This window comes from Haemaphysalis longicornis, unplaced genomic scaffold (assembly GCF_048455015.1).
Source record: "Haemaphysalis longicornis isolate Haplotype H1 unplaced genomic scaffold, Haemaphysalis longicornis Haplotype H1 scaffold_9, whole genome shotgun sequence".
Classification (NCBI taxonomy): domain Eukaryota; kingdom Metazoa; phylum Arthropoda; class Arachnida; order Ixodida; family Ixodidae; genus Haemaphysalis; species Haemaphysalis longicornis.
This window is the reverse complement of record NW_027526460.1, coordinates 648,837-669,919: the sequence shown is the minus strand read 5'-3', so window position 1 is coordinate 669,919 and position 21,083 is coordinate 648,837. Positions and strand designations below refer to the sequence as shown.

The 21,083-nt window shown below is 48.8% G+C and overlaps 1 protein-coding gene and 1 pseudogene across 1 annotated transcript; one reads left to right on the top strand and one right to left on the bottom strand.

The window, feature by feature from the left end:
- The first annotated feature begins 397 nt into the window (after nucleotides 1–397).
- Nucleotides 398–2,092, top strand: LOC144152587 (uncharacterized). The gene is made up of 2 exons (XM_077683896.1): nucleotides 398–1,233; nucleotides 1,967–2,092. Exons 1-2 carry the CDS (start codon nucleotides 1,020–1,022, stop codon nucleotides 1,969–1,971), a joined length of 219 nt encoding a protein of 72 aa, XP_077540022.1. The 5' UTR covers nucleotides 398–1,019; the 3' UTR covers nucleotides 1,972–2,092.
- Nucleotides 2,093–9,980: 7,888 nt separating this feature from the next.
- Nucleotides 9,981–12,083, bottom strand: LOC144151736 (uncharacterized; annotated as a pseudogene).
- Nucleotides 12,084–21,083: the final 9,000 nt, after the last annotated feature.

The window sequence follows — 21,083 nt, the reverse complement described above, 5'->3', positions numbered from 1 at the left end:
CGCTAGACGCCGTCGAAAATAAACCCCGCCGGAATTTTCCGACACTCCGTAGTATTTTGTTCCATGTGTTAAGTTGCGAGGCGAGAAATAAATGCCATTTGAAAAGTGTCGCCGTGTCCAACAGACTTTTGTCGCCGATTGTGTGCGGTCATGTGTGTTCGCTGCCATGTAATTATACAGCGCAGGAACAGAAAAGTTGGGAGTAATGCAAGCGCAACGTACGTAGAAAATGGGCGTTCCGTTCTACACGCGTCTTCCTAACCATGGTGCGCCCCATGGCCACTATGGTGCGCACTTATCTCATGGCTGCTTTTGACCCCAAGCGAATGATTACAATGCTTTTATTTTCCCAAGTGGGCGACTGTGGTCGCGTGGGTGTTGTTCCCTTCGGTTGGCATATTGCCCTTGTGTCTCGCGATCTTTGCTTTCCACTACGCAGCCGGCGCAAGTATCGTCGGTCTCACCTTTATCATTGCTGCTGCATTGGTGTTGGCTGTGCCAACAACGTCCGAGCCAGACTCCGCAGCTGTGGAATATCCAGGCCCTTTAATTCGCCAAACAGGAGACGGGGCTTTTCACCCCTGCGGCTCCAGAATGCGCGCCGCGCACGTGCGTCTTTGTGCGTGGGAAAAACACCGTCCCCGCGGCACAAAATAGAACCCTTCACCCTTTGCGCAGCCGCTCAACGCGTAACCAGCCAGAGCACTTTTGCGGGTAAAATGTGCGTTTCTTAACAGCAGGCTATTTGCGGGCGGTCACCACACCATCAGCGCGCGAGGTTCGTTAAAATTAAATTTTACTCCCTCCCTCCCTCACCCCACTTTGCTGCTCACTGTTTCCCTCGTCCCCGTCCGCACGACTCCTTCCGCTCACCTTCTCCGCTGCCCGGATTGAGCTCTGTGGGACAGCGCTGCGAGGAGAGCGAAGCGTCGAGGAAGGGGAGCTTACCTATCACGACGAACAGGAGTTGTTGGCCGTCTCCGGATCGCACCCGACCCGACCCGAGGGCTTGGTCGCAGATGCTGGCCCAGTGGTCGCTGCTGCTGACCGTGGCCTGTGCCGGGGTCGTGCGCGGCGGTGCCGTGGCGGCGAGCCCCTTGGTGGCCGTGTCGCCGCTGGCCGCCGCAGTGCCCGTGCTCGCGGCACCGACGGCCGTCTCCTACCAGTACTCGCACAGGGTGCACCACCCGGTGGTCGCTGCGCCGCTCGCCCTCCCGTTCCCGTACGTCGCCGGTGAGTGCACGTCGAGCCGCGGGGACACGCCCGTCGCTTGAGCTGCATGGGCCGATGGGGACGATCAAAGTCACTGCTTGTTCGGTGTGGACGCTGTTCTTGATATTCAGTCGGGTGCAGTCCTTGGTGCTTTTTTCCAACGCTGCTTCGCACAGCGGAAATTTGTCCGCTCATACATTTACGGCCACAAACAAAGTAGTGTTTGCATTACTGTGGATTCAACGGCCAGCCAACGGGCTCAGTTAAATTTCTGTACGCCATTGATGTGCAATTCCAAACCTCGGGCTCTCTTGGTTCCAAGCAATAGTCCGGGTGGTAACCTTCACTTAGCCATTGGCAACAAGAGGAACGAGTTCTCCAGAGCCCGCGCTGCGCCAGCTTGTCGACCCATAGGAAACATTCATCTCGCCTCGAAGTGTGCGGGGCTGCGTGCAAACTTGCTCTGTACGCGCTTATAGATTTATTACCAGCCGATTAGCAGCACCGGGAGACGAGACTAGAACTACGAGAAGACCTATAACCCGACGAGATGAGAAAACATGGGGGCAAAGAATGGGTTCGGGCAGCGCAAGGCAGCGGGGTGCTGCTGCAGAGGACGCAAAAAGGCCCACGACGAGCATCATGGTGGCGGTGATGATGACTAGCTGAATATTGTCTGCGCTGCTTCGGCCGCACTTGACACTTGCGCGTATATCATCCGTGACCTGTGTTCGCCTGTTTTGTCTCCTTATAGGGTGAGCAATGTCACAAAGACCCAAGCCTGGAACAGAGTCACGAGGAAGCAGGCGTCGAGTCGTCGTCGTATGCTGTGCATAAAAATGAGCAAATAAAGCACGTCGTCGCATATTGTCTCCCGCTCAGATCACTTTGGAACACATGTCTCCTCTCGAGAAGATGTACTCGGGCAGAAGCAAGGCTTCGCAAACGGTTTTGGGGGCATTTTGTTTTGCTACTGAAGAACGCAAGGCTCGCTGGCAAAGTTGCAGTGACAACTGTCTGCCTTGACGGACACAAAGAGAGATGAGCATTTTTAGTGCGTCAACCGAGATTAAACAGAAGCTAAAGCATAAAAGCAAGTTGGCCTATATCTGTGGGTTGGAGCCCCGCGAACACAAATATTTCCCTCAACGCAGCAATAGTCGCTTACTAACACAGAAAGGACCAAAAGCGTGGAAAAAAAGTATCGCCACCTCATATACTTTCCCTCGCTACAGTTCGGGCAGCCCGTGCCATTTACATGGCAGGGGCTGCCATGTAAATGCCTCCCTTATCTTTCCCGCTCACCTCTCATGCTGTTTCTCGCCCGTCTCGTTCCTCCCAAGATAACACGCTAGAGGTTTGTTCAAGTCAATCTAAATTTACCGTGCCTCGAGCCAGCGCTGCCGTACGGCGGAAACGCGCGTAAATCGAGGCACCCTACCCACGCGTTCTTAAGAATCACGTTGCCCTTCTCCACGAGCGTTCCAAGGGGAACGTGGAAACAATCTAGTCGAACCTTTCGTTACTGTTGCCGTTTTATTTCTTAAAATGCCGCTGGAGTTCTAGTAGTGCGGGCAACAGCAGGCGGCGGAGTGAATTTTTTTGTGCAGTTGACGCTATCGCAAAAACTAAGCATCTATGATTTTTAAATAAAGGAATACTGCAAATATCACTTATGTATTGATTTTGTGCCTTATATTGGCGTAATGCATTTTTCTTGTTCAACTATGTTGACAAGTATGAACATTGACACCGGACTTGTGTGTTTAGATCTAGCTGTGGGTATATTACGCAGCTTCTATTTCACTTTGGCCGGGTGGCCGAATCGAATCTGCGTTTAAATAGCCGTTCTGCGTTTAAGTATCCCAAGAAATACTGCCGTTTTAAAAACCCTTTCGCCTTGGCTTCCAGTCATTCCGACGAACCTGAAAGCGAATGGGAACAGGTGCTCAGCGAGATGGCGGTGATAGAGTAAAACTGACAACGGCCAGTCTTTCCCTGGCAGCTCTGTGACGTCGCTAGAAATTGAAAAAAAAAAAGAGGAGAGAGAAATACCGGCTTTGGTTATTTATTTGTCTGCGGACAAAGATTCCTTTTTTTTAAAGTAAAGCGGAGAGAGGCACGCAACGTAAAAAAAAAGAATTTAGGCTTCAAGCTAGCCGTTGGTGCTTGAAGCCTAAAGGCCCGTTCTCTTCTAGTGCTATCGGAGTCCTTCAATGCTTTTCCAAACGCACGCCAGGCTATACGTGGCAACCTCTCCAGGACCCCTAATTAACCCTACAGGACATTCCCTTCCTTAAGTGCCCTACTATTTGCGAATCTGGGCTTACGATCCGATCTGACGAAACCGGCATTTCCACTATCCATCATTTACAAGGCCCGCTATGACAAATCACACACCTCCTGATGTATCGGTCATCGTCGACGAGGGCTCAACGAAAGTGACCTCGTGTGTCTTATTCAAGCCGTACTATTTAGCCGCATCACGTGCGGAACCCCATATTCAGCTCTGAAAAAGTGAAATTAAAAAAAAAAAAAAGCCCGCCCGCCCGCATCTTTTCACGGGGGGAACACGAGTAAATGCGTCGCATAGGCATTGCGCGAACGTTGCGTAATTGGGTAGTTTGTGGTTACCGTTTGGACGTGGGGAGGGCTTAGTCTTTATTATTCTTATTGTTGATTTTGGGACACAGGAAGGACAGGTGAGGGTATTGTGATCATTATTATATTTGAGCGCAGGTGAGTGAATTCCGAGCGGCCGCTCCGCCGCTTATATACACTGCGCGCGCTGTCGCGGGAGAGGAGTATGGGGGAGAGACGCGCATGCGCACACTTCCGTATACAAGCGCGCGCCCTTTCCACACCCCCACCGCGCTGTTACAACGCAGCTGGCACGCCGCTAGCACGCCGCTATCACGTGTACACCTGCCGCAGTTGCTGCTGAGCGCGACGGAGCGCACGGGCTAACTACTGCGCATGCGCGCGCAGACGCGTTCCTCCCGCACCGCCCCAGCTGCTGTTGAGAGCGACGAGGCGCACGGGGCAGCTACGACGCATGTGCGCGCAGACGCGCTCCTGCCGCACCGCCGCAGCTGTTGTTGAGAGCGAGCTGTTGTTGAGAGCGAGGAGGGTACGGGGGAGAGACGGGCACCTGCGGAGGGAGCGTGGGGACGGCGCCGACATCGACGAGTGACATCGCGAGCCTAAGAAATGTTCCGCATTTAAAACTGTACATCATCATTCGCCAAGCGTATACATTAGCACTAGCCCACCAACCCCATCCCCCGACAAATTCCACTGTCAAATTTTGTCAGCTAGCGAACGATAACATCTGAGAGGAACTCCGCGAGGCCCATGATGACGTCTAATCGAGCGACTCAAGCTGACATCAGCTGCCTGTCATCTACTCGGTCGCCTCCGTCGCCTTGGCTACTAACTACCGGATACGCATAACCCTCGCCAACGCATACCACTGGAACTTGGCACTTTTATTTCCGTCGTCCAAATACCCTGAAACATGCACCCCGTCCACAACCAAGGTCGCCAGCAAGACCGTATCCGAGCACTTTGCAAGATGCTTCAAGTGAACCCCGAAGACGGCCACATATCGATCCAAACTAGCCTTCGCACCTATAAACCAGCGCCACGGGAGAAAACTGAACTCTGCAACTGTCGTCACTAAAAATCTCACAACTGCGGAAGAAATCACCGAAGCCCTCGCTGCCACTGCTGCTCAAAATTCTATCACCACTGTGACCGACTGTCAAGCTGCCCGTCGGCATTACACCACCGGCACCCTAATCCCTATCCCTAATCCCCTGACCTCTACATTCTCTGGGGCCCGGGCCATGAGTGTCCGGGGGAAATGAGGCCGCTCGGGCCGATGCCCGCGCATGTCTACCGGGTTTTCCCCTCCAGCACTCCGCCATCACCTTCGGAAGAGTACCGTGCTCTGTCTGGAACATACAAATACATTCCCCATCACAACCGCCTCGAACCCCGCACTCTACCCCCGCCCCACGACAAGTTGGATAACGAAGAAGCCACCAACTACCGCCATCTTCAAGCTAACACCCCGCCCCGGCGCCAGATTTAACCCCAAATAGAAATTGTGATAGACGGTGCTCCATATCTTCATTAACTACGGTAGAAACATCTTTAATTTTGCAGAAATACGTTTACTACACCCATCGGGAATCGTTTACAGAATTAATACCGCATGACAGTAGAACGTTATTGCTTGTCGTGGAAAAGCATTGCCTTAAGACTTGCAATGGTTGCATGATAGGTGGTTAATGATTTTTCAAAGAACAATGCCTGCATGGCAAAAGGATGAGAAACAAGAGGGTGCCAACAAAAACCTGCCCTCAGTTTCACAACTGAATGCGGTGGTCGAGTTTTACGAGTTGCCACCTACGCTTGAAAATCATGCACTCCTCCGTCTAACGACGATGATGGATTATCGCAAAGCTTTCTCGTGTGGGTTTTCTTGGTTGCATTCTGGATCTAAACTTTGTCTTGTTGAGCTTTGAATTTGACCAACACACAGTTTGGTCTTTTGATCACAGCGTCTTTGAGTCTGACCCTTTTTCATTCTATTTCACATGAAGAAAGCTTCGGGTTCAACCATTGTCATCGTTAGATGAAGGGCTGGATGATTTTGCTGCTTATTTTTGCACTGCCATGCACCCTTCTCCAAATCCTAACTGCTTCCAGCGTGTCGGAAATGCGCCTGTGCTGGAGGGCTCGGGCTGACGCACCTCCATTTGAGGTAACTAGTCGCTCATTTTTGGTTTCTTCACAAGACATTACAGGATTTTTTATGTACTCGGCAAAGAATGCTTCAGCAATAAAAAAAACACGGGCTGACGTCAACACTGCCACTTTTTTAAACTATCGGTGCCAGCATTTATTCCATGCAGGCGGTAAAATGGGGAGGGCAGAAGGGATGATTTGGTTGAATAACTTTGGCTCTTGATAAAATGACCACTACAAACGTGGGAGTTCCGCTTCAGTTCTAAGGATGCAATGCTGTTACTCACGAAAACCGACGGCCCAAAGCTCATGGTTACAGAAAACAAGTGTAAACTGCCGCGACGTTTCCACGGCCACACGGTAATCGATCTCGTACGTAAGTGCTTGTCTCTTGAAAGCACACGTATCGAAGTATCCCAGCGTTAAGGCTGGTGTGGAAACCGTAGTTATTGAAACCATTGAATATAATTTAAAGAGTAGAAAGGAATACTAATAATAATAGTTTTATTCCTAGTCAGATCGCGCGGAGCCAGCCGCAGAGCGCCGCGAAAAGCGCTCATGTCAATGTAGCCTATTCCCAACCTTAGAAGCGTCCAATAGGTTTACATAGCCGTTAGTGCATTTAAGAAGAAATGAGCACTACTAATAGTAGTTTTATTCGTAGTCAGATCAGGAGGAGCCAAGCGTAGATCGCTGCAAAAAGCGCTCATGTCATTGTAGCCCATACCCAACTTTAGAAGCGTCCGACAAGTTTACGCAGCTGTTACTGCATCTAAGAAACCAAAACGTCTGTCTAGACTTCGTTCCACCGCACATATCCGCTCACAACACCACCAAAACGTTCGAAGTACCGAATCAAGCACGGCAAAAACAGCGGGAGGCTGCGTAGTCCAATGCACCGGCTCATTCCACTGACGAGGGGAGCGCCGATGGTGGCGCTACCCGTCCAGCTGCCCGGTCCTCCGAACCTTGCACGCGTAACCTGGGAGCTGTCCCACGCTCCTTCATTTATGCCTTCTATCAGTCAGGCGTGTCATTCTCACGCAGAACACGCTCATGTTGACCCCTATGGAACTTCGGGCACGCTTGAATGGTAAATCCCTGAACTAGATTTTTAATTCGAGCAGTGTTCATGGGCTACAAGAAACAATGCTAACACCTCCCAATTTACCACAGTGTCTTTCGCGGGATCTCGCTAAACGGGATTTCCCTCCTTCGCCGCACCTGTCCACCGACGAAATGCCCGCGCCTCGACCCTGCGCCCAGCATACAAAAGCCGCACGAGTAGTTTGCAGCCGAGTGATGCGATAGCTCGACCACTGAGTCTGCAGGCAAACAGGCGGGCTCATAAATGCGGGTGCGTCTCCGATAAGAATCAGTGCTCCGCATCTAGCAACCCATGGATGCACGGGCGCTGTCGGGGTGCTTGAAGGCTAGGAGTATCTTCACCTGTGCACTTTCCGACGCTTCCCAGCGAGCGGCTTCGACGCTGCTATCCATCGACAGTGTCTCAGAAAACACTGGCCGTTTTCTTCTTTGCAGATTGGCAGACAAGCGACCCAGCTTGCGCAGTCCTCGAGCACTTTCCGGTCGCCTTTACTGAACCCTTTCGATTGTGACCCTTCGCTGTCCCCCTCCCTTTTCCGTGCCTCGAGCGCCTTGGTGGTGCGTAAGAAAAAAAAACCTGCTGGAGCTATCACGCATATCTAGCAACTGAATCTCTCACAATGCACCTACTGCATCGACGCTGGCATTTTTGAACGTGCCTGAGCCTCGTGGTTTTGGAGCAATCGAATACATTTGAGACACTCAAGCAGCTCGTGGCGTATAGTGACAGCTTTGGGGCCACTCCGGCAGCGTCTTAACGCTCTGCGGCCATTTTTAGCGTTGTTCGGTGCATTACGTATGACCACTGTGACACCTTAGCAGGGCAGTCCATAGCATCTGCGGTAAAGGCGCACGCGAGTACACACCGTACGCCGCTTAGTCGTGATTATGATGATGATGATGATGATGATTGCTATTGGTTTCCCCCCTGTAGCGGGGTGGTGACATGTCATCTTACCAAAAAGAACTAATATACCTATGTTTTATACTCCTGGTTTAAAGGAGTACTGACACCAAATTTAGAGGCCTAAATAACGATATAATTGGCTTCAGTAGTTTGTACAGATTACCCACAGAAATTTTTGGAGCGATCCGAGGCTGGAAACGCATCAAAAATCGATTTTAATTGCCCTGGCCGCGAACTATTACAAATCGGCAGCACTAGCGAAATCGCTTAGGGTGTGACGTCAGGCTATCCGCGATTTTGCGGCCGATTCTGCATGACGTCATACAGTTGTTTCCGGAACCGGAAGCGATAGCCTGCGCTGTTGTTGTGGGCGGTCTCGCTTCGATAGGAGGTTTGACTTGGCTGCGGTACCGCTGTGAGCAAGGCTTGCGAAGTGCGCACTTCACGTTTCCGCGCAGGTATTGCCATCTCTCGACCGGTCGGCGCACCGCCCGCCGCGCGCCGCGGGGGGCCGGTCAGCGTATACGCTTGCATCGCGGCAGATATCTGATCGCCGCTTTTAAAATAAGCCCTGATAACAATCCCAAGCACAATTTTTCACCACACTAACACCTACTTTCTCGCATGTGGAACTTCATTTTAACGATCAGATTGATTCAGAAGAGCAGCGACAAGCGGTTGCTACCGTCTTGCTACCGTGGTCTGCGCCGGATCGAGCCGCTGAGTGTCCGAGCTGGCAGGCGCGGCCGGCGTGTGCGCGAACTGTTTCCGAAGGCAGGAAACGCTTCACGATTGCCTGCTTTATCCATTTTTTGCGATTAAACGCGCGGGATCTACAAATTCAGCTCAGCGATAGTCGTAGTTGACCATGGAGCAAAAACGGTGGGCGGAGCGACGCCGACGACGCATCGCATGCACGCATCGGGTCATGTGTCTCAAATTCACGCGTACGACTAGTCGTGGTGACAGTCGTAACGATCAGTCGCATGCGAATCGAGTGTACAAATCGTACATGTGTCCAGCGCTTTAGTGTGAACCGCGTGCAATCCGTAGCAGACGATGCAGCGAACGTCCCTGACGTCACGGAGACCATGACGTCACGGTCCGACGTCACGGAGACCGTGACGTCAGGCAGTCCGCTTGCAGGCTCTCCTTCGAACGGCCATTTTCCCGCGCGGCGACCGAATTTGAAAGTGGTTGCAATAAACGTGCTATAATTAATTATGTGTTGGTGGCTGACGCCTTTCGGTTCGATTTTCGTAATTACTGGGACCATAGGTATTCTTTACAGCATAAAAACTGAAAGCGAGAAATTTCGTGTCAGTACTCCTTTAAAACTAGCGCTGCTTAGGTCAGGCACAAAAAGCTTATTAGGCACAAAATACTTTTTTTCTGTTACAGGTGGTAACTGTCCTAGGCAATATTCCCCTCTCTGCTTTTCGTCCACCAGCATTCGTCCACCGGCGTCCGCCGCGCGAAGTCCAGCACACAGCAGTGGTACGGTCCTATACGCCTCGAGCGCGGCCTGTAGGGGCGCCACTGAAATCCCCCTAGCGGCCCGTTTCGGAAGCAGCCGCGGGAGTCCGCGTCCCGCTTCCCACTGTCGCAGCTGCTTTTGCGGCACGTTCACGACCGAGATTTACCGTTTGTGGGTGTTTGAAATCCATGTTTATGTGGAGAAGACGCTCTGTTCGCAAATGGGGTGTGTTTACGAGAGTGTAAATGTTTCTGACGCGATCTTAGTGTGGTATATTCGGTCTGTACAAGCGCCAGGTGTGTGTCACAGGCCAGCGTCGCGGAACCGGCATATGATGGAGCCGATTGTAGTTACACTGCCCTGAATTTACTACCAGTGTCTCCGTAACCACCGGTTCCTCAGATGTTCATGCTACGGCTATACGCTACGATGTAAATCAGTTTTGTGTGCTGACATAATCAGCGGAGCACTCCAGTGGCGTAACTAGATATGACGGCGCCCAGGGCAAATAAAATTTCGCGCCCCTCATGATGATAGTGATAATGATATCATCATTTTATTATTATCATCATCATCATCATCAATGTGGGGAAAAAGGCCACCTCGCTGTTTCAGGCAAGCGAATGAGTGATTTCTTGAATGATTGTTCACTTCGGTGCAGTATAGCCGTCCTGTACATCCAAATATCGTCTGATACACCAGAAGTCCACTAGGCCTGAAAAAAGGTGAAAGAATAAATGGACCTTGCCGCGCCGGTCACCTGTTGTCGTCTCGCTTTACGCGAAGTTCATAAATTAGGTACAACCACACAAAAGAACGACGAAGTAGGCATGCAACAGTTTTTCTCTGCATTGCAATGCAGTGTATTACTCAAAATTATTTATTGCACACATCAAATCTGTATACTATGCCTACATGTTTTTATCAATGCCATTGGTGCGTCGAAAAACTCGTACCGGCAAACTCTGTCGTCTCCTCGTTGTCGCCCCTTTTGTGACGCCAGCGCTGTTGTTGATCGTGAACAACTGTCAAGAAACACGCGTTTTTTATATTTAAACGCTTTATATACATCGTTTGGTTATTATTAGCAAAAGTATAAAAAGGACTGTACACTAGGGCAGTCCGTCAAAACTAGAGCAGCACTTTTCTTGCTTTCGATGAAGCAAACTGTTCTATAATGACATCAAAGTTCGTTTTTTCAGTTTGTTCTCTTTCCACACTCAGAAGAGCAAGATCAGAAAGCCTGTCCTGGCCCATTGTGGCGCGCAAATAAGAAAGTATCAATTTCAGCTTGCTGAAGGACCTCTCACAACCAGCGATAGAAACTGATATGGTTAACATTATTTGAATGGCGACGCGAAAGTTGGGGAATACGCTGTCATCTCCATACTCTACAATAAATTTCAGAAGTTCTTCAGGTCTTGACACTTTCTGGTCAACCCGCCGTGAAAGCAGCAGTCGGCAATCTAAAATCTCTTCATAGAGGTATGCGTGTTAACGTCGGAACTGTAAAACTCGCCAAACGTGTAGCAAAATTCTTTTAGTTCGTTTTTGTCGTCGCTGTAGCACAGCTTGTTCATGTTCAGAAGAAAGCCAAACTTGGCATCGGTGTTCTGCAGGCGAGTAAACCGTTCGTCGATTTCGGAATGTAGACGGTCGAGAGTGGATTTCATGACCCGTTCTATTCCCTGCTTAGCCGTTAACTCTTCTCCTTTGGACTTTTCACCAGGCATCTGTTTCTTTCGTCGTGAACGCCTTTCAACATCGACATCCCACGCCTCACAAAGGCCAAGCCCTTCATCGAGTGACTCACCCACCGGAGTTTCCCTCTCGTCATGAAAGTGGTCTCTGAGTGCTTTCATGTCTAAGGCAGCATCGTGAAAGTTCATTTTTGGATCATGCAGCCTTTTCTGGACACGATCTATGCGAACCAGTATCTTGTTCCAAAAGCCGAGCAAAATCAAAAATCATAACTCAGTATCCACGTGTGCAATAGTGTGGCATCACTTCTAGTTTCGCTCGTTTCTTCGTCGTCATTTGCCATTCCTTGGAGAACGTCAAGTATCTGCTCAAGGTATCTACAGACTGGCTTCACCGCTTCGACCCTTGCACTCCATCTAGTATCTGACTCTAACTTGACCACAACGGGCACCGCATCTTTCAGTTTCTCCCAACGGCGTGTGGAGCGAGAAAAAAACACCTAAAGTGCTTCGATGGTCCAAAAAAAGGTAATCATCATGGTGTCTTCTTTTGCAGCATGTACTCCAACCAAGTTGAGCGAGTGATTGTCGCAGTTTACGAAGATTGCCATTTGTTTTTTTTTTCCGCTATTCTTTGACTGACACCACTTTTTTCTCCTGCCATCACGGCAGCGTTGTCGTAGCACTGTGACTGACAGTCCTGTAGGTCCATTTTGTCCTCTTCTAGCTTGCTTAGGATCACCTCAACAAAGCTCTCAGCATCTTTCTTCCTTACCTAGATAAAACCGAGGAAGGACTCCTCAACCTTAACTGATTTCTTATCGAAGTCAACTTCCACGTATCGAACAACCTCTGACATTTGTTCACGGTGTGCCTGGTCGGGAGTCCTGTAGAACATAATGCCATAATACTTGGCTTTGCGGATTCTTTGCAGCAAGGATTCACGAATTCACGAAATGCAGCAGCCATCATGTGTATGAATTGGTTTTGTACAAGAGGTGATAGGCACGATGTGGACCCGGGATGACTTTCAACGTATGCGAGGTGTTGCTTTATGACGGAGTCAAAAACTGCAACTAACTTCAAAAGAGCAAGGAGATTTCCGACATTGCTTTCGCGGCCTGTTTGGAGACTCTCTCGGTGCCCTCGCAATGCCAAGGTCTGAGTAGCCAGGAATTTTATGCAGTGGAGGACTCTCATCAAAATCTCACGACACTTGTGCTTTTCTTTTTCCATCTGTGATTGTAGGTCGGCATCAATTACTCCTGCGGGGTCCATTAAATTTCTTTCCATTTCTTTCCACTGTGTAAAACACATTCGGTGATTCCTTGCATTTTCGTGAAGTGTGATCTTCTCGGGTGCCTTCCACCCGGGAAGTCCCCTTTCTTGCTCCAAAGATGATAGCTGATCTGAGCGGGAAAAAAGGAGGCAACAAATGCAAAATGCTGCCTTTTTGGAAGCAGAGTAGGCTAGCCACGAGAGGGTCACTTCTTCACCACGACCATCACCTATCTTCTTCTTAAACTAGCCCTTGGTCATCGATCGGTTGTTTGTTGGCAAGAAAGGTCCTTCCCCATTTTGGAAATACTTGGGACCGAGCTTAACTACTTCCGTTCGCACAGCGTCAGACACAACAGCTTTTCCAGTACGCGCGTCAAATTTTAAGAGCCCTAGGTCGTGGTTCTGAACGATAAAGTCTAGTAAAGTACGTTGTTGGGCTAGTTGGTCGATCATTATTAACAGATGTATAGCGCAAAAAAGACGAAGGACAAAGATTGCGCTTCGTCCTCGTGCATTCTTTGTCCTTCGTCTTTTTTGCGCTATACATCTGTTAATAATAGTTCTGAACGAGCTCCGGAACAATAGGTTGAAGCTGCTTTGTGCAATCCAGTTCGCTTGGCTTCGTAGAATCAGGTTCAACCTCCCGAAGCACGATGTCACTTTCGTTGTCCTCCTCCGCTATCGTAATATCCCCGGTGTTGTCTGGGTTTAACCCACTCTGTTTACAAGTTTCGCGAACCACTCCTTCGTGAGGTTGTGCGGGCATTAGTGAAGTGGCGGGGGTTGGAGCTGCCTCCAGAGAAGAGGGTGAAGTACTCGTCCCAGGTCTTCCAAAGAAGGGCGCGAAGAACTTTTTAAATGCAGAGCATTTCTTTAACTCACATGTATACCGTCCGCCGTGCGTCCGCAACAGCTCAGCGCGCAGGCGCGCCCTCTCCCCCACTCCTCCTCTCCCGCATCACGCTAACCTCCTCGCTCTCAACAACAGGTCCGCACCCCTCCCCCTACACTATATAAAAAAATAATACTTACCGGCGCCTGGTTTCGATTCACGACCCTGCGGGCGGAACGCAAGGTACATGGTGCTCTACCCACTGCGCCACAAAGCCGACACAGAATGGAAGGCTACGAACGCGCCTTATATCCTTGACTCATTCAAACTACGTCACGAAGCTGCTGATACAACGCATTCACTACCTGTGGGCGGAACGCGAGGTACATGGTGCTCTTCCCACTGCGCCACAAAACCGACACAGAATGAAAGGCTACGAACGCGCCTTATATCCTTGACTCATTCAAACTACGTCAAGAAGCTGCTGATACAACGCATTCACTACCACCAACTCCCCAAACACTAAACGTTAACGCAATACACCCACCCCCTATGCGACGGATTTACTCGAGTCCCCCTCGCGGGGAGATGCGACCTTTTGACTTCTCAGCTTCCTGCGCCTGTAGCTTTCTCCTCTTCCGTCCTTCAGCTCCGCTCTCTTTTCTTTTTTTCGTCGCCTGGTCCATGACTTTGCTTGACTGAAAAAAAAATCCTTAATTGCTTCATTTGGAATACACTCAGAGGTCTTTCTAGCCATCAAGCAGTGCAGCTATATACGTCAGTCGCGTGAATACTTGCTATAATTTGCTAACTATTGCTTACTGTGTCTATATAGATCCCCAGAGTAAGCTTAGAGCCTATGGTTTATGTAGTGCCTTCTAGACGCTCTGCAAGTCTGGAGGCTTAAAGGGACACTGAAGTGAATTTGTCAAGCTCCCGTTTTTGCTTGCACTGCGTAGACTGGCTCAAATTAGCACACTTTTCATCGTTTATCCGGTTGACAAATCGGTAATTATTTTACAAAGCGCGAAAGAAGAAAAACTACCATGCGCGGTTTGCGGCGGCCGCACCAACTAAAGCTGTGACGTTAGGAGGAGCGGGCACCGTGATTGGACGATGCCCAAGGTGAGCAACCAAACAAGTTTCGGTTTCGGTTCTGTAAAACACAACCAGTGGCGTTGTTGGATGGGCATTCTCAATAACTCAGTAATCATCGTACCGCGCTTCTGCCATGTTGTCAGCTGTAAAAATGCATAAAGATAAGCCTCCCAGGACGGCTTGGAATCGTAGCATTCACTAGCCGAGAGCTACGCAGTACATGAACGCCCTCCGCGTACCCGCAGACGCCCAAATGTCATGCGCTTTTCCCCCATATTTCGAGCTTGCCTCCCTCATGCCTGTATCGTAAAAAGGGTTTTCGCACCAGGCCAAGGGTCTGTTCATTCTGGCCTGTGCCCACTGCCTGCAAGCAGTCGGTGCTTATCGCAACAGCACGCCAACGAGAACTCGCTAGCGCGCCAGTGCCAGCCTGCGCGCGTTCTGTGAACTAGTTCGTGGAGCCATGAACGTTGCGGCCCAAAAAAAGGTGATCTCAATGTAGAAAACATCGGCAGAAAACGAAAAAGTTAACTTACAAAAAAAAAGCACGTATCCGCGGGGATTCGAACTCGTGCCTTGCAGAATACTTGCGGTGGCATACCTAGCACACCAGGCCACTCGGCCACGGGCCGGGCTCTTCTGGCCTTGGTAATATAGGGTATATATTGTACAACCAGTTTACACTTTTATTTAGTTTTGGCATTTCAAGCAGCTTAGGTGACTATTTGTTGTATTGCGCTCGTGCAGTAAGCGTCGCCCGAGTTTCCACAATAGCTCACGTCTAGCAATTGCATTTCGTAGACGGAAAAGCGTTCGCAGATGCGTAGTCGTGCTGCTGACCGCTGTGCTTGTTCGCCCAGCGCAAAAAAGTGCTTCCCGCACCCTAGTTTTACGCTGTACGGTAAAAATATCAGTTGATTTTATTTCCTTAGTACCTATATTGACTTCGCTGACTCTTCTCCCGCCTTCAAGAGGCCTTATATTTTCCTACTGGCATACCAGTCAGCGAAGCGTCGCATGTGCGCTTGTGCAGCGCTTGTGTGAAGCGACCTTGACTTGGAGCTAGATACAGTGTACAAACTAACCAAGTAAAGAAAGGCAGATTCTTCCATTCACAAACGTGTCCTGGCTTCGTTTCAACTGAGCGAACGAATTGCGACGACACGTCGGCGGCCGGCGGACGAAACCACTGACGAAACGCTGGGCCGCCTGACTCTGTCTGCAGCCCGGGGAGCCATGCAGTAGCGCAGCCAATTGCGAGCTCGGCTCCTCTCGACGTCACACGAAAACGCCGCAAAAAATGGGCGAGCGTAAAGAGAGGAGGACAGCATTTTCGAATTAATTTTTCTACTAAATAAAATCGCGTAAACGCGCCCAGGGTAGTCGAAACATGGCCTGGGGACTCCGGACTACAATTTGCGCAAGTAATCCCGCAATGTTTACATATCACTTCAGTGTCCCTTTAAAAAGATTTCTGTCATAGGTAAGGGCCTTCCACGTAACCCGGCCACCGCTGTAACCTGACTACTACTCCTAGCTAGTTCCTCATAAAATAAAATCATTCTGTTGACTGCGACCTAGCGAAATAACGCTGCGATTGTACATGAACGAAATTGACAACTAACAGCTCTGCCGTGTTCTATTTTTTAAATTCGAAAACTTAGCGGACGGAATAGCAAAACTGTGCAGGGTGTCCCAGCTATTAAGCCCCACGTTTAAAAAAAACGCAGTGGTATTACTAAAAAACACCTAGTGCATAATGTTTCCTGTACAGCAAAGTAGCCGAAAGCATATTTGTAATGAGAATTAATTAGGTTTCTGCCATAAATTATGTAACTCAAAAAGTGCTGCCCCAATTTTTAAGCACCTAGGAGGGACATCTAACTGAAGTATTTTCAGCGACGTACTAACTGCATATTGATTTTTCTGACTGATAAGGACAGTCCGCGAAATATAAAATATACCATGTGACGGCGCTCCCCACCCGCATCATAGAGCAGCACCCTCAAGCAGGCTCCTCCTTAGTTAGCCGGAATGAGATAAACGCGAGAAAGAAAGAAGAAATCGTGTCCGAGTTACTATTTATCTGCCACGTACGTGCGCGCCATTTCAAGGTGATGCGTTGTGCGATAGTCCAAGCAGTCGCTTCCAATCCGCTTATTTAAGGGCGTTGCTTCATGATGCTGGTGCGAGCGCCGCCACGTGGTGTTTTTCATATTTCGCGAAGTTTCTTTATTAGTAAAAACAAGAGTACGCAATTCAAGTACGTCGCTGAAAATACCGCAGTTAAATATCCCTCGTGGGTGCCTACAAATGCATTATTGACACTTGACAATGACAAATGGACAGTACTTTTGAGTTTGATAAATAATTACAATTATCTAATTAAGTCTAACTAAGAAAAGAATTATTGGCGGCTAACCCATTGTACTGGAAATAATATACACCGGGTTTTCTTCGATCCCTACACGGCAAATTTGGTTTTCGGAAGAAATGGGTGTTTTTACGCGGAACATTGCTGGCGCTAGGCGGGACAAGGACGACGAATTGCACACAACTGCAGCGCACACTACCAACTGATTTATTAATCACAACAAACACAACTTATAAAGGAAAAATTCAGATGACGTGAAAGGTGGAGTTAATCAATCTCGCTGAAAATGAATACAATATTTGTCATACGCATGCGCTTGCCTACGAACTGTCAAGTAGTGCCATCTCAGTTGTCGACAGTGCGATTGATGGCGAACTGATACTGTATTCATTTTCAGCGAGATTGATTAACTCCACCTTTCACGTCATCTGAATTTTTCCTTTATAAGTTGTGTTTGTTGTGATTAATAAATCAGTTGGTAGTGTGCGCTGCAGTTGTGTGTAATTCGTCGTCCTTGTCCCGCCTAGCGCCAGCAATGTTCCGAGTAAGAAACCAACTAGCCCCGTTTCAAGCTCTGGTGTTTTTACGGATTCTTCGTTGTTCTTTCTTTCGATATATTGAATTTGTTTTGCTGACAAATGTTTCGTTCACAAATGCGAAAAAAAAGTAATGACTTCGCCAAACCACGTTGCTATACATACCATGCTACTGCATGCCATAGAGTCCCCGCGGACAAGCGGCTCGTTCCCCCGCACTATTGTATTTCCCGCCCACCGCGACCCCTCCTTCCAGAGGTCGTCACGTACAGACGTGCAATTCTGTGTCCGGAGATGTTTTCTAGATGGGTGGCCGCAGAGAAAGCGAGTATTCCGCGGCCAGATGCTTGTCGTTCGTCTTCAGACCTTTGTTGGCCAAACAGTAAAGAATTAATTCGTGGCCAGACTGTTGCCGTTCATGTTCCGCCTTCCGATGGCCAAATGGGAAACGATTACTGCGTGGCCAGACGCTCTTTGTTCGTCATCAGACGTATGGTGGCCATAAAGAAAGCGTGTACTCCGTGGGCAGATGCTTGCCGTTCATCTCTGGACCTAGTCTGGCCAAACAGACAACGCGGCCCCCGTGGCCAGACGCTTGCAGTTCGTCTTCCGACCTCACCTGGCCGAAAAGGAAACAAGTAATCTGTGGCCGGACGTGTGCTGTTCGTCGAAGGGCGTATGGTGACCAATAAAAAAGCATGTTCTCCGTGGCCAGACGCTTGCCTTTGGTGTAAAGACCTCGGCTGGCCAAACAGACAACATGTATTCCGGGACCGAATGCATGCCAAAGAGCATAATTTCTCTGGCAGTCCAAACTTTGCCAATGGCCAAACAGGCCAAGCATCGGCCAAAAATAAGCCAAAGGCTGGCCACGTTTTGTGTGCTGCCTGGGAAAAGGTGACAGGAAAGTCTTGAAATGACACCCCTAACCAACGTTGGCCCCAACAAAGTGAAAAGGTCTAACGGGTGATATTAACGTGCCGCCAAACTTCTGGTCCTAGAGGCTTGAAATTTCGAGCGCACATTGCTACCATGCTGTAGGAGCTTATATGGCTTAATTAAAAAAAAGTACACCCCTGAGAAAGTGTAAGGTGTTTTTTTTTCTCAGGAATTCCTTATTTCATCAAGGCTCGTTGATATATCGAACTGGTTTTGTTGATATGTTACCCATACGACTGTCTAAATGCTGTTTCTCAATGTTTTCTCCTAACCTGACTCTCATGGAGTGAATGAGTATTTGGGACAAATCATAGAGTTTCTCAATATTACCTAGAGTGGAAAGTGTCCCTGCGATCGCACGCCGACATGGGAATTGTGAGTACTGTGCGAATCGGATTGGCAGCAAGTGGCTAGTACAAAGGGCTATGGATTAGGCTTCTTGGCTCGGAAGTGCTTGTCCTGTTTTCGGTATGCTTTACCGTTTTCGGGATGCCACTTTCTGGCATTCAATGGCTATCACAGATATGTCTAAATAACAGCGTGATTAGCACTTAAAGCATGTGCTCGCGTTAGCGGCGAGTTTTTTAAGATTAAGGGGTGACCACATGCAGTGACGGCGACAAGCGACGCCGAAAACGTAACTCAAAAGGTACAACAGCAGAGTGCACTGGGTGACAGCGACAAGCGAAAAAAAAATAATACACTGCCGCCTATGTACTCTGTCGTCGTCGCTCGTCGCTACAGTTCACTGTATCACCGCTGCCGCTCGCTTGTGGGCTGCTTCTGGCCAGCAAAAAGCGAGCGAGGGTCCCAGCGGCCTGTTATATACCGCATCATACCGCTTGCCGCCGCCGCCCACACTACAGCCACAAAATAAGCTACGCTAGCCCACACTATCCGTTTTCTGCACACATTCAGTTACGATTTTCGCATCGCTCGTCGCCGCCGCTGCGTTTACTTATTCCTTGAAGCATGCACTGCCTCGGCAGGCGCAATGGGGCAACACACATAGCAACTCGACAAGCCAGTATTTATTTGCCATTTGAAGCATTCATGCAATTTCATAATGCTTTGCGCGCGTACTTGAAGACTTACTTGCGGTAACAAGCTTCACTTCTACGTTAATTTATACCTGCTTAGGCGAAACAAATAAATACAACGGGATTACATCATTCTGGCATCTGTAATGCTGCATCGCCTGCCAAGGCGCGTAGCACACGATATTGAGACTAATGAGAGGGAGCAAGAAGACAGCTTTAGACAATATAAATATTTTTTTCAGCTAAATATTACAAAAAATCAAAGAAAACCTCACCCAGTTTGGAGAATGTAATACCTTAAAAATATATCCGAGACGGCCCGCTGTATCTGGCAGCGTGAGCCGAAGGCAGGACTTCTACTTTTTTCTTTTCTTTGTAACCCTCTAATTTGTTTTGCAGCATAAGACCTCGAACACAGTGCCTTACACAAAACAAAATTTGTTGACAGCGGCACTTTCGGCAGCAATTTTTAAACAAAAACTCAATTTGCGTAGCCGCGAAGTCATTGCCGGCCATGCCATGCCGAACTTCCGGCCTAACTACACACTATGGCGGCACTCATGGAGGCGTATACAGCGCTTCCGCCGAATCACGTTGACGCTAGCGCCAGATTCCACTCTCAGTAAGCTAGTGAGAAACTCTATGGGGACAAATGACCCGTATTTAATATTTCTCAATACGTGTTCAGCCCCTTCACCTATTCGATTACATTTTGCTTACAAAAGTTTTTTTCGCAATATCCAAGAACAAATTTCAGGATTTTGTCATAAGAAACATGAGCGGGGTTTGTCATAGGAAGGCTGAGCGAGGTTTATAAAATTACACCCCTCACGAAGTGGAATTCAATTCAATTTTCCCGCGTTCCCATAGCTCGTACGCCATTTGTTGGGACAGCGCACGCCGCTCCCTGGAACCGTACGCCTCCCGTTGGAGTCCATGTTATTTGCTGTGGAATGTCACTTATAGTTATCCGTGAAAACTACTGAGATAAAGCTCCCCATGCAGATGTACTCGTTTGAGCGCAACAACGTCATAATACTTGTTTCGGAATTATTCCAACAAAACACGAGTTCCAGCCGTTTTCTAAACAACACGCCTCCAGTAGGACCACATTTATTAATGGTAGCCGGGAATTCCTAAGTTTTTTACAACTCCACAGGGAACTAATTATGAAAAGAAACAACTAATTTAATATGTGTTATACCCATTGGTATATTGGCCTACGCGGGCATCACCGGGTACTACTGCTGGTATAAAATAAAGGAAAGGAAGTCACTCCACGTGGTTCGCTGCCGCCCGCTAAGATTCGAAATCAGATTTTAATAACTCGTCCGAATTGTCGCAATCACCATCTTCGCAAAGTTTCGTTTCATTAATAGATATGGCGTTGATTTTTAACTCGCCAGGGTTCATTGCTTTAAAAACGACTTAATGTAGGTTCGTTTGTTTTCTGGTTTAATCATTTGTAAGATTACTGTGGGGAAAATAAATAATGTGCTGCCCTGAAAATTGGCTACAGAAGAGGAACCGGGTTGTTAATCACTGCTGTAAAAATTCTGACTTTGTTTCTTTAATTTTATTTCGAAGCGCATATCATTGAGAAGCACTGTGATCATTTAAGGCAAAAAGCTTTGACAGAACTAGTACAATATTACACCGCAGACTTCGGAATACCACCAAAACAAGGGCAGCTGCTGTAAGAAAGTCCGTGGGGTTTACGTCCGGCCCAGAGCCGCTTCAATATCTAATCACTAATATTGTCAGTGTTCTTTAGGCTGCGTGGGCGCGCAGGCAATTTACTCTTAGGTCCGCACTTCTGGGCTCT

What these genes read in the sequence shown, in the direction of transcription:
- LOC144152587 (XM_077683896.1), top strand. Translation starts at nt 1,020, where the DNA reads ATGCTGGCCCAGTGGTCGCTGCTGCTGACCGTGGCCTGTGCCGGGGTC.